At 40.5% G+C, this 13,325-nt stretch overlaps 1 protein-coding gene across 1 annotated transcript; it reads right to left on the bottom strand.

Annotated features, from left to right (window-relative positions):
- Positions 1 to 3,442: 3,442 nt before the first annotated feature.
- LOC131767057 (acidic mammalian chitinase-like) lies at positions 3,443 to 12,865 on the bottom strand. The gene is made up of 11 exons (XM_059082085.2): positions 12,844 to 12,865; positions 11,619 to 11,648; positions 10,829 to 11,030; positions 9,665 to 9,721; positions 8,583 to 8,748; positions 6,099 to 6,223; positions 5,780 to 5,903; positions 5,306 to 5,491; positions 4,672 to 4,791; positions 4,443 to 4,584; positions 3,443 to 3,696 (listed from the first exon to the last, which is right to left on the bottom strand). The coding sequence occupies exons 1-11, from the start codon at positions 12,863 to 12,865 to the stop codon at positions 3,443 to 3,445; spliced, it is 1,428 nt and encodes a 475-aa protein (XP_058938068.2).
- Between the last annotated feature and the right edge of the window lie 460 nt (positions 12,866 to 13,325).

Genomic DNA, 13,325 nt, shown 5'->3' with positions numbered 1-13,325 from the left:
GTCTAGGAAAGCCTTTATTTCTTCATTATAATTAAGTATAAATTTGCTAGGTAGAGTATTCTCAGCTGACAGTTTTTAATTTTTCAATATTATGAGTATATCATCCCACTTTCTCCTGGGCTGTAGAGTTTCTGCTAAGAAATCTACTGATAGCCTAATGGGGGTTCCTTGTAGGTTACTGTCTTCTTTTTCCCCCTGGCTGCCTTTAAAATTCTTTCTTTGTCATTGACTTTTGACAGTTTTAATATAATTTGTCTTGGAAAAGGTCTTCTTGCACTGAGGTAATTATGTGTTCTCTTATCTTTGTGAACTTGTATACCCAGTTCCTTCCCAGGCTTGGGAGTTCTAACCTATTATTTCTTTAAATAAACTCTCTGTTCCCTTCTCCCTCTCTTCTCCTTCTGGGATACCCATTAGCCTTAAGTTGCCTTTCCTAATGGAATTGGGTAGTTCCAATAGAATTTATTCGTTTAAAAAAATCTTAGTTCTCTTTTCTCTTCTACCTGAATCATTCGTAGATTTTGAACTTACTAGTTCTCTCTTCCTTATGGTCTGCTCTATTTCCAATGCTTTTAATGCTTTCTTCTTCTCATTTATTGAGTTCTTCAGCTCCAGAATTTCTGGTTTGTTCTTCTTTAGAGTTTCAGTCTCTTCAGTAAAGCATTCCTTCTGTTCATTAATTTTATTCCTGAGCTCATTGAACTGTCTTTCTGAGTTTTCTTGTAGCTCATTGAGTTCTTTCATGACAGATATTTTCAGTTCTCTATCAGTTAGTTTACAATCTTTTATGACTTTAAGTTTGGTTTCCTGAGAATTGCCATTTCCTTTTTGTGATGTCATATTACCATGTTTTTTCATGGTGCTTAATGAGTTGTTCCTCTGTTGGCACTTTTGAAGTAGCAAACACCTTTTTTAATTAGGTAAAATTATTTTCACTTTGATTTTAACACTTCAACATGTTGGTTATTAGAGGCCTTTTATTCCCCCAGTAGGTAGTGCTATAGCACAAGTTTTCATTTCTCTTACCTGAACTGTCTCTGGCTATATTTGAAAATTGACTTTCCACCCTCCACTGCCTTTGCCAGAGGTGTCACTTATGCCCTTACTGCTTTGCCTTCAGAATCTCTGGTGCTTTGCTGTTGCCAATGTTGCCATTGTTGCCAGGGTCACTGCCAAGGGCATCAGGATGGTGGGCACCTCCACTAGGTCCAGGGATGCTTGGGTGGTGGGCAACATTGCCACAGCAAGGGCAGAGGGAGGGTGGGGTGGGAAGGGGGTCGTGGGTGCCTTTGATGCATCTGGGATTGTCAGATGCAGGAGTGCCAGAGTCCAGGCACCACCAGAACTGGAGGGACTGAGGTCATGGGCCTTGCCACTGCTAATGCCTGGTTCCCTGTGTCTGGGGTACTGCTGCAGTCTGGAGGCCTAATTTGTGTGTGCTGCCTCCCCTATTACTACTGGGTCCTCTGGAACTGTTGGCTCAGTACTGTCGTGACCATGGAGTCTGGATTGCAAGTACCACCTCTGCTGTTCTCCCAATTCCACCTCCTCTATTTGTTCCAGTCTACTTATCTTCAGATGTACAGATGTGTGGATCTCTCCAGAATCCTAGTGTGTTAGACCAGAGGAACGTTTGTTGAGTTATGAACGTTTTACTCATTGTAGATTGAAGAGGAGAGACCAACAGACTGTCTCATACTACCATGATATTGACGTCACTCCGATCTTCTTTTTCCTAACATGCCAAGTTCATTCTACCTCAAGGACTTTGTACTTGCTGTACCTCTGCACTCTTCCCAGATCTCAGAATGACTGGTTCTCTCTAATATCAAGGCTCATCTCATATGGGATCTCTCCAGAGACACCTTCCTGGAATGCTCAAACTAAAATAAGCTGCTCCCTTGGTCACTTTCTATCACTGATTCACTTTCCTCATTTCTTTCTTGTTTTTGCTAATTTATTGCTTAACACTCCCATCAGCAAAATATAATCCCCACAGGGGTGAACTCTTTATGTTATTCACCACTATGTCTTTAGTACCCAGAACATTATCTGGCACATAATAAATAATCAAGAAATGTTGTGGGCTCATGAATGAATAGTCATTACCCAGAAAGCTGCATGTGCCTCATCATTACCACCAGTGCTGCCATCTACCATGAGAACACTGAGATCTGTGCCAAAGGAGGCAGTAAAACATAGAAGTTAGGACTGTGAACTCTTTTGGATCTAGCTCTGCAACTTATTAGCTGTGAGATGTTAGGTAGGTTATTCGGTTCTTTGGGTTAATGTTATCTTCCTCACAAAGTTGCTGAGAGAATTAAATAACAAAATACATGTAAAACACTTAAAATGGAGTTTGACATACAGTAAGCGTACCAGAAAATAGGAGTCATTATATTCTTATTACTAAGGATTCTTTCAGTTGCAAATAAAAGAAACAAACTTAAACCAGCTTATGTAACAAAGAGGAGTTTATTACATAGTTATAGGGGTGTTTCACAGAACCCAAAGGCAGAAATGCATCTGGGCCTCAGGAAGGAGCTAGAATGAAGAGTTGGAAAGCTATTGATAAACGTTCTCTCTGCATCTTTCATCGTGGCTTTTCTCCATTGCTCCCCTTTAGTCTTCTTGCTCTGCATCCAGGGCAACTTTCCCTTCTCCTCAGTTTCTCACTACAGATCCTGAGCTTACATATTATAGGCAAAGCCAGTCTCAGGGACTGTTAGCCATTCCTTGTTCTCTGTTGCAGATTCCAAGGGGTGATAATCTGATAAGCCCTCTTGATTCTGATGTCTACTCCAGTCAATCAGCGAAGCCAGAGGAGGAGCTAATACATGAAAACCACAGCTGCTAGTGACCACAGCTATGGTTTCAAGGAAAGGACCTCTGCTTTCACTCCTGAGAAAGGCAGACATCCCCAAAGGAGCCCACTGCAAAGACCTTCCCAATGCTGCCAATTCAGGGGAGCTGGACCAGCTCTGGGACCTCAGCAGACATGGAGAGAATGTCCTGGTCTTCGGTTCCTTGAGCAAGCCAAACTGGCCTGTGCCCCCGAGTCTCCCAGAATCACTTTGGTTCTCTACCGAGAACAGTCACCAAGATGCAGACCTATCTTCTTCATGTCCTCATCCCATGCCAACACCAAACATTCAGACGTTTCCTCCTGACAGCATCCAACCTTCATGCAGATCAACCTAAGCCAGTAGAAGGCTTGTGGGTTTGTTGGTGTCATCACTTCCTCACACACTCTCTTCTGCCACTCCACCCCCATGCACAACCTGTATTTTCACATCTAGAAAGGCCTCAACCCAAATCACTTAAAATCAAGGACACTCATGTTTTGACTGATGGATTTTATTGCAGAACCCTAGGTAGGAGCAAGGTGTGCTAAGCAAAGGAGACTGTTCAGCACACTAGGGAATGGAGACACAGGTCAGGTTTATGCCAGCTTGCAGCACTGACAGCTGATGTCAAAGACAAGCCCAGCCTGGCAATACTGCTCGTATGTGATTCCATTTGAACAGTTCACGAAGGCACTTCTGTTATTTGCCACAGGGTAGAGACCATTGGCTTTGCCGGCATAGTATCCGCTACCCACAGAGCTGCCTCCAGAGCTGCTACTCCCACTTCCACTTCCACTCCCACTTCCGGTACTCCTGGTGGGCTCACTGGACTGAGTGGAGGTGGTGCAACCTGAAACAGCATGAAGACTAGTGGACCTGGCAGAAGCTCTCAGATTCACCTAGAGGTGAAGAACTAGCAGACCTGGGGTGATGTCTGGAGGTGGAGTGCAGTTTGCTCTGGGTCCCTGTAACTGAGGAGCTCACAAGATAATTCCATCTTAGGAATTAGGAACAGCTATAATTTCAAGCCAGCCCAGTATTACATTTTAAAAGTTATCTCTTATGATGTTAAAATCATGTTTTAAAAATTTTACTGAGCGCCCAGTATATGCGAAATGCTTTTCTAGGATCTGGGTATAAGTGGTAAGCAAATAAGCTGTAAGAGAAAATCTGGACAAAATTTAGGGAACTGGTACTTTCCCTGAGTTATAGATTAGAAATATGTCAGTACTGCTTAGGGTTTTTTGTTCAATCTCCCCAGGCAGACTGAAGGAGACTTTTAATAAGGGATTCATAGAAAAATAAATGCTTATATTGAAGGTCAGCTTAATTTCTTGAGGCTTTTCCACACCTTTAAGAATTAGTAGAAAACCTGGAAAACCCACCCAGTAGACCTGGTTTCTCATAAGAACATAAAATTCCTGATGTGGACATTCAAGGATAAGGAAAGAATATAGCACTTCTCTCTCAGGCAGGCAAGAACAGTGAGGTAAAATGGGAAGAGACTCCTGGGGCAAAGGGGGAAGATGTTAGGCTGCCTTCTGAGTTGGAAAAGGAGCATTTATACAGCATGGGCACCCCCCTGCTGTCACTCACTTGCACTCTTCAGGCCAAGAACGTCTTTCAAGGTGTTGATCAGGGGGAACTTGCCCTGGTTACAGAATGTGCCTGTGAAGTCATCCAGGTCAATGGCCCAGACCATGGCACCTCCAAAGTTGTTCTGCTTAAGCCACCCAGCCTGTTTAAGGATAGAGGACACCAGGAGTCATTTTATTTGGGGGGACTCAGGGCTGAGCTCACAGCACATTGGAGGGGCTGACCTTACCTTGATATGAAAGCTCTTGACGTTGTCATAGCCAACCCACTCATTGCCCTTATAGGTGTAGGGCACGTACTGAGGAGCGTCCCATGCCTGAGTGACTCCATCTTTCAGGAAGGTGCAGATCTTTAAAAAGTCAAGAGATCCAAATCCTTTAAGTATGACTCCCAAGAAAGAGAAAACATACAATTTCCTCTTTGATTTTTTTTTTTCTGTCATGCCTCCAATGAGGGGTTTTCCTCAGATTTCTAATTATGGGTTTTTATTTGCAGTAAATAAGATCAAATTGTTTTTGAAATACTCAGATTTTATCCCTATTCTTAGTGCTTGATTTTGAGAACCCACGTTAGTATGGGAGATACAGTTATTTAATTCCCTTAAGTGCAAATATAAATGACCTTAAGTATGTAGTCTGTTGTTTGAAGGGACATTGCACACTACAAATGTTCTTCATACTGGATTAGGTAAATGAATAGGTTACTTAAACACCTGAAGCATTTGGAGTACTATCTGTGTTACAGTAGGTAAGTAGTGGACAAAATGAACATTCATGCTTTACACAGATTTTAGCCCTAAGGCTACTGTGCAGCACAGGGCATGAAATTCACAGACTTTCAACTGTAAAGCCCAGGCTACCTACCTCACAGTAGGCCAGGAACCCAGCCTGCCCAGTGTAGGGCCCAGCAGGACCAGCACCAGAAGTGGGGGCCCCAATGCCATTGTTGGAAGGGTTGCTTAGGATGTAGTTGTGTCCATAGGCAGGGAATCCAACGATGAGCTTCTCAGCTGGGGCCCCATTGTTCTTCCAGTAGTTCATGGCAAAATCCTGAAAATGTAGCAGCTGAGTTAGAGGCCCACCCAGCTGATGACCCATTGCTTAGTTAGGCTAGTCCACTGACTTAACAGGTAAAATTGAATAATGCTAATAACAGATAGATTAGTTGGTAATTTTTGAAACATTTTGGTGAGGTTATAGTTAATGAAATATGATCAGCCACTTAAGAAGAGAGTTGTCCAAATGAGACTTTTGCAGAATTTATATTTGTTTTGTCTCTGAATCTCCATGTGATTTACAACATCTCTGGTCTGAACCTGCATCTGTGTGGGTACTCACCACATTGAGGTTAGCATTGTTGCCAGTGTCAGTTGGGTATTTGTAGAGGAGGCTGTTCTCTCTAGTGTAGCCCTCCCAGGTGCCATGGAGGTCATAAGTCATGACATGGATGTAGTCTAGGTACCTGAGGTGGGATAAAGCATTTAAAAGCATTTCCAATTGTTATTTCCCACACCACATCTGTGCAGACAAAAGTCTGCACAGATACCACTTCCAATGCCTCTTAAACAAAGTCCCTGAGTGGCAAGACAGACTAAGGACAAGTCTACTTTGCAAAACTGATACCTATAGGAGTTTGAGGATAAGGTGAGTCACTCACTGGGACAGCTGAGGAATCTCATAGCCAGACTGGATGTTGGAGATGCCAGCAGCTACTGCAGCAGTGACCAGCAGCCTGGGCTTCTTGGTTTGGATGACCTCCTGCTCAAAAGCTTCACGCATTTCCTATAAAATAATCAAGTATAATAGGGCATCTATGAAACTGATTTCAGCTCCTTAAATATTAATAAATATGTTTGTATAATGCTTTTCTTTTTCAAAATGCTTTCACATATTTCATCTTTAGTTTCTCAATATCCCTATAAAGTAGACAGAATTGATGGTATTCATTGTATAGCTAATATGCATAGAAGTTAGACGATTTCACCAAAGTCTCACAGCAAGTTAGTATCCATGTCATGACCAAAACCCAAGTCCCGGATGACCAGTCAGAGCTCTACTTATATCACTACACTTTGAAGTTATACTTGCTACAGTAACCTATATCCAGCTTTTAGCAATATAGAGATTTGCTTCCCTTTGTCCAGTAAATGAGCTACTTTATAGGACTGACATCCCATCAAATGAAATGCTGAATTGGCCAGTGAGGAAAGTGGTAACAGCCAGGTGATAGGTTCCCTATCAATGCTAGAGGTTAATCCACCATTATTTTGTGACTCTAATCTTACCTGGAGCACTGGATTCAGTTTTTATAACTGCATTATTAGGGTGTACCAGAGTGTGTTCCAGTGAAGAGTGGGTCTGAAAATTGTTGTATGGGTACTTGTTAAAGGAACTAGGTTATTTAACTCGAAGGAGAAAAATTATAGGCAAGATATAGTTGTCTTCAAATATTGAACTAATATATTGCAAAAGGTGCAGCTTTATTCTATGTTACTTCAGTGGGCAGAGCTAGAACCACTAATTGGAAGTTATTAGTTATGACTGGACGCATGTATTGACTAAGAATGCAGATGTTCTTTTTGATCTCTAGAGCTGTTCAACAAGTAAGTAGGCTTATTTTTCAACCAGTGAGTTACTTAATATTGAAACTATTGGAGGCTGCCTGACAATCTGGTATACCAGATGGTATAGGAAAAAACCCTGTCTTGGGGGAGAGTAAATCTAAAAGCCATCCTTGGCTTTTCTCACCCCATTCATTTTTCCTTGGTGATCTCTTAATTATTTACCTTTGCTGATGAAGTCAATACAGTATGTCAAATCAAGTCCTTTGTTCTGAACTCCAGCTTGGCATTCATCCAATATCTATTCATCCAGTGTCTATTGGGCAAAACTATAAGAGGTCCTACAGATTCCTCTCACTCAGCATGTTCAAAGACAAATTAATGAGTCCTTTTTCTTGCTCCAAATCTACCCTTTTTCCTGTATTTACCATCTTATTTAACAGGACCACAGTCAAACTAGTTCTCAAGGTCAGAAAACTGGAAGTTCTCTCTTTTTCCACTTCAAATTGGTCTCCAAATCCTATTGATTCTACCCTCCTAATATCTCTTATATACTTCCTTTTTCTGTTCTCACTGTTAGGGCCTTCGTTCAGAACCTCAGCATCTCTTGCTCGATTTATTGCAAGAGCCTCCTAACTCTATCCCTGCCTCCTTATCTTCTTGTAATTCATCCTCCACGGTTAAAGCTAGAGTGATCCTTCTAAAACATGAGCTTTGTCATATCTTTCCATTACTTGAAAATCCTTCAAAGTTGCCTTGAATGTAATGTCCAAATTACTTAACATAATATACAAATCCTACATGATCTGATACTTGTCTCTGGTGCAGCCTCATAATCCATTACTCACATACCTGCTCACACACATCTACATGTCCTCATTTGTGCAATCCCATCATCACTTAATTGGTTAACACCACTTTCAAGACTAAGCTCTTCTTGATTCTGCCCCAGAGCAGAATTAGATACCTTCTCTCTGTGCTGCTTTTGTACTCTGAATACCTCTATCATGACATTTACCTAAGTGTACTGTAATTGTTGGTTATTTTTCAGGCTTCCACCTATGATTGTGTATTCCTTAAAGCCAAGGGTTGTGTCTTATTCTTATTTTTAGCCTGACACTTAATGCAGTGGCTGGGAAGGTGTAAGTGCTCAATGATAACAGGCAGTCTAGTATAAAGGTTAGAAGCAATGGGCTCTGTAGTCAGACTACTTGGGTAGTTATGACACCTATTAGTTGTGTGATATTAGGCAAGTTACTTAAACCCACTATATATAACTTCCTCATCTGTAAAATAAAGATTATGCTATTTATAGTACCTATATCATAGAGTAGATATGAAGATGAAATGAGTTATGATTTAAAAACAGCTTGTCAAATGGTGCCTGACACATAGCACACATAATAATGTTATTATTATTATTAAATGCTGTTGAATGTAGGCATGATATCTAAGAATCTTTGCAATATAAAGTTTCCAAAATTCTAAACTCCAGTTTAGTTTCACTCTGGAACCACCAGGTTCTCCTTGAAAAGATCTTTGAATTTTCTTGGGCTAAACACTGCCACCTCCCTCCTCACCTGCACCAGGACAGTGAAGAGATGCTTGTCCTGAGAAGGGCTTCCGCGAGAGCCAGGGTACTCCCAATCTAAGTCCAGCCCATCAAATCCATACTGACGCAGGAATTTGATGACTGAAGAAATGAGAGTCTTGTGATTCTCTGCAGTGGAAACCATGGCAGTGAAACTGAAGGAGGTCCAAAGAAGGCAGGTTGAGGCCTTGGTAGTCCCAACGCCTTGTAGTGAAGTCAAACTCCTATATTTCTGCCTCAGAGCTTTTCAATATCCATATCCCAGATAAAACTATGTTCCTGGCTTTCTCCTGTGCTTACTTTGTAATCACTACTCTGTTAGCCATGGTACCTCAGTGTTCTCTTTGTTTTGTTATCCACCCAACTCTGATCTTTCTCCCAAATTGTACCTGTTGCTTTGAACACCTGGCTACCTTGGCTCACTCTGTTGTCTTTCCAAATAGTCCCTGATGTTCGTATACCCTCAAAAAGGTCTTCTTGTTTATTTTATTTTATTATTTATTTACTTTGTGGTACGCGGGCCTCTCACTGTTGTGGCCTCTCCCGTAGCGGAGCACAGGCTCCGGACTCACAGGCTCAGCGGCTATGGCTCACGCGCCCAGCCGCTCCGCGGCATGTGGGATCTTCCCGGATCAGGGCACGAACCCGTGTCCCCTGCATCAGCAGGCGGATTCTCAACCACTATGCCACCAGGGAAACCCGGTCTTCTTGTTTATTTGCATGACTTTCTCTTCCCTTCTCCCAGAAGGTAAATAGACAGAAGTGCTATAACACTCTCCTCAGAGGTTGTACTTCTGAAATACTTTGAGAAGAGGTTGTTTTGAAATCTCAGTAACTAAGCTTCTGTGAATGTAATCCCAGAATATGCATCTAAATGTAAACGTACAAAATAAATGGTGTTCTAATTAATACTGAGATTCTGGTGTAGTAATTTATTTAAGTAGCATATTTGTTTAATGTATATCCTTAATATCCTGTCTTAAGTAGTGAAATCTGAAGGGACATAGGTCACATTGGGCTAACTTGTTTTCCATAACAAATGAATACCAGGCTCTCTCATAGAAGACTAACGGGGCAGTTCCAAAATTCCAGCCTCCAATGGCCAGGAGAGTTTTCAGCTGGCTGTTCCTGTAAAGCAAAGGATAGAAAAGAAAAACTTCAAAATCCATGAGTCCCTCAATTTAAAATAACATTACTTCAGTATTGGGCCTGGTCAGAAACTTTGATGTTGCCTTGATAAAATATTCTGTAGAACAATTTTCCTTCACTACTGAACACTTTATAAAAATTATTTGTGTTATCATTATGAATGCACTCAGAGTTCTTTAGAAAAATCTAAATTAAGTAACTGGGTTTTTAAAAAATAGGAATGTATTGGCAATTCTTACATTCTACTCTATCAGATGAAATGGTAAATATTGTTTGAACATAATTACTTTCTCAGACTTTATGATAATGAATATAAATCAGCTGGCTTAAAATCATGCACATTTTCTGGAATAGTGGTTCTCAAACATCAGTTTATATAAGAATGAAGTACAAGGACCAGAGTTGGAGGACAACGTTAAAATTCCAGGTTTTTAACCCCTTTCTCAGAGATTGTGATTCAGTTGGATTAGAGATTGAGATTTTTATCAAGTGACTCATGTGATTTTGATGCATGGTCAATGGATCACACTTTGAAAAATACCACTCTGAAGAGGTTTATTTCTTCTTAGGTATCATAACTCGAATTCTAGTGGCTGCATTCAAGATACTGCTACTACTGAAGGTAGCAATGGCCTGTAGCCTTACTTCTCTTGGATGTAATTAACTGAACAAATTAGAAATTAAAAGATACCAGGGTTTTTGTTTGTTTTGTTTCATTTTTACACAGAACAGAACTCTATTAAAATACAGCAAACTCTTCTGATTTCTTGGGCTCTGTTATGTCTAATCCTCGGTATCCTCTGCCTCCTGTTCTCTGATGCAAGTAGCTAAGATGGTTTGCAGTTTCTTGAGTCATAAAAAAGATAATTACAGTGAAAGGAAGATACAGAACTATTTTTTAATACTAGGTAGAGCAGGCAATGTGCTACGTTATCTGTATCCTCAATACTTAAAGTGTAGCTTCTGGGCCAGATGCATCAGGATCATAGGGAAGCTTGTTAGAAATACAGAGTCTTGGTTCCCACCTCAGACTCACTGAACCTGAACTGCAGAGATACCAACTTAGATATCTTCCCATTCTCTTACTTGTTTATCAGGCTATTGAAAGATTGGTAGAGAGTCACATCATTCCATTCAATGGTGGTGATCTCATTGTTTCTCATCCCAGCAAAGGCATAAATCAGATGAGTACAGAGGCAGGGGTCGATGTTGTCAGGCTTGAAACTTCCCAGGCCTGGCTGGTACTGGGACCAGTTGGTGAAGTAGCATATCAGCTGGTAGGCAGAACCTGAGAGTAGTAAGAAGTAGGAAAAATGGCCTGACTTAGGTGCCACTGAAATGTGCTGTAAGTTTTAGCCCTGCTTCTGTTTCCCTCCCTTTTCCTCAGAAACCTGATCTTTGCATAAGGGTGGTTAATAGGAACAATCTTGCAAATGAATTCAAAGCTTCTAACTTGAGAACTAGTCACTGACTCTCAAGTTGGTTATTTTTAACTTTGACAGATTCACTTTGGGATCTTGGTGAAGCCTAGGAACCACTGAAAAAAAAAATGCCCAGTAGCCCTATGAAGCCCAGTGAATACCAACTTACAACTCTCAGGTGGTCATGCTGAAGAGAATAACAGTGGCAGCCAATACAAAAAAAACAGGTTCTCCCAACATCAAATCCATCTGTCTGTAAAGAAGATAGTAGCTTTCTTTCCTAGTATAGTTTATCTATCTCTTGATATGCTTTTTAAAAAGTAATATTAGAATATGAAAAAAATCACATTTAATACATTAAACAAACAATTGCATTATGAATAATTTATAAAGATTTTAGGTTTATTGTTAGGTAAATATTATGTCAAGGATACAATACTAAGTCCATGATTTACCTAGCTGAGCATTCAGCAGAAGGGCCAGACCTAGAGAGAAAGAAAACACATATATTATGAACCAATCATCTATATATTGTAGAATATAATTCTGAGGCCTTGGGTACCATCCTATGTGTCATAGGTTTTTATAGCCCAAGTGGCACTTAGGAGTTATACCAAAGAGTAGGCTTTTCAGTGAAGGCACCAATACATCTGTACTTCCCTTCTCTTAGTCAAACATGAGCATGGCTCTCTCTTCTTCCATCTTCCACATCAGTAACAAATATTACAGAAGGCAGAGTTGGAAGTCTACTACCTATGGGAGATTTACATACTAAAACTACCCAAAATTTACTCTACTCAATGACTACACACCCATCCATGCTTCACCACCCTTAACTGGGATGAATACAGCTTCACACACAAAGCATCCTTTAAATCAATGAATTCAGTATCTCTTGGGGCCTTCGAGGTTTTTTTATACCAACTTTAAGAGCCCTTACAGTAGAAGAGAACTAGAAACTGTTAGACAGGACTCCAGATGCTGTTCCCTGGCTTCTATCAGGATACTTTTGACCTGATTGCTTTATAAATTGAGCTAGAGGTTTCATTTGGAAAAGGTTCTGAAGCTATAAAAAGTTTGTAAATCTCAGCTCTAGAGCAACTAATAAGCTATGGATACAAATTGGTTCTAAACAATGTACTGAATCAACCCCTTTAAATGATTGAATTCTAACTGATATTTTTATAATACATCAACTACTCAGTAAGACAGTAAGGGATTAAAGAGAAATAATTCTGAAAACAGTAGAACAAAGATAACTTGCATAACTCTGTCTCAGTTCCCACTGATTTTCATCTCTGAAAAAGATAGACCAAAGACACAAACATGTAAATTAAAATAATATCAATTAAAATGAGGTGGTGCAGGAAGATGAATAGAGAAATGGGAACAACCCAACAAGGAATGGGAGTGTAAGACAAGCGTTGAAAGAAAACTAGCCTTTCTTTTAGGACCATGATTGTGGCATCAACGAAGGTAGAAATGCTGCCAGAGTCAACTGAGATTAAGAGAATCAGAAGTAGACTTATTTGTGTATGTCTGGATTCTCTTGGAAATTTGAAATGATGAAAGAACAATAGAAAAGCATAGAGGTGTGTGTGAAGACTATTTCATGCCTGTCGAACGCAGAGAAAAAGAAATCAGGTAAGAACAAGGCTTTATCTCCAGTTACAGACTCACCTGTGAGAATAAGCTTTGCCATGGTTGCCATTGGCACTGGTCTAGCAGAGCCTGGATTTTCTTTTTATACCATCTGAGTACCAGGTTATCACACAGGATATCTTCCAAGTGGATAGCATTTAACCCAGATGTGTATATAGCTAATCAGTAAGTCAACAGATCTCCTCCCCTACAAACACTACTTTGTGTACCTCCAACCTGCACTCCCCTCACCACCACCTTCTCTGCTCAATAAGGACAAAATGTCATGGCTGCTAACAGGGTGGTAGAGACGATCACCATGAAAAGCACCGGCTTATTAGCTTTTTTGGCAGTTCTCAGGGCTGATAAACATCTGTTTAAACATTGTGGTTTTCGTGAGATGGACATTTCGTGCCTGGCGTCAAAGCACGTCTTTACTGGAAAATAAACAATAAAAACCCTTGGAAGGTATTAGCTGTTCTTAAAACTTTTCTTTCATGGAATTATTCATATATGATTTG

The sequence above is a fragment of the Kogia breviceps genome, chromosome 1 (assembly GCF_026419965.1).
Source record: "Kogia breviceps isolate mKogBre1 chromosome 1, mKogBre1 haplotype 1, whole genome shotgun sequence".
Lineage (NCBI taxonomy): Eukaryota > Metazoa > Chordata > Mammalia > Artiodactyla > Physeteridae > Kogia > Kogia breviceps.
The sequence above is the reverse complement of the archived record's forward strand: the minus strand, read 5'-3'. Positions and strand labels throughout refer to the sequence as shown.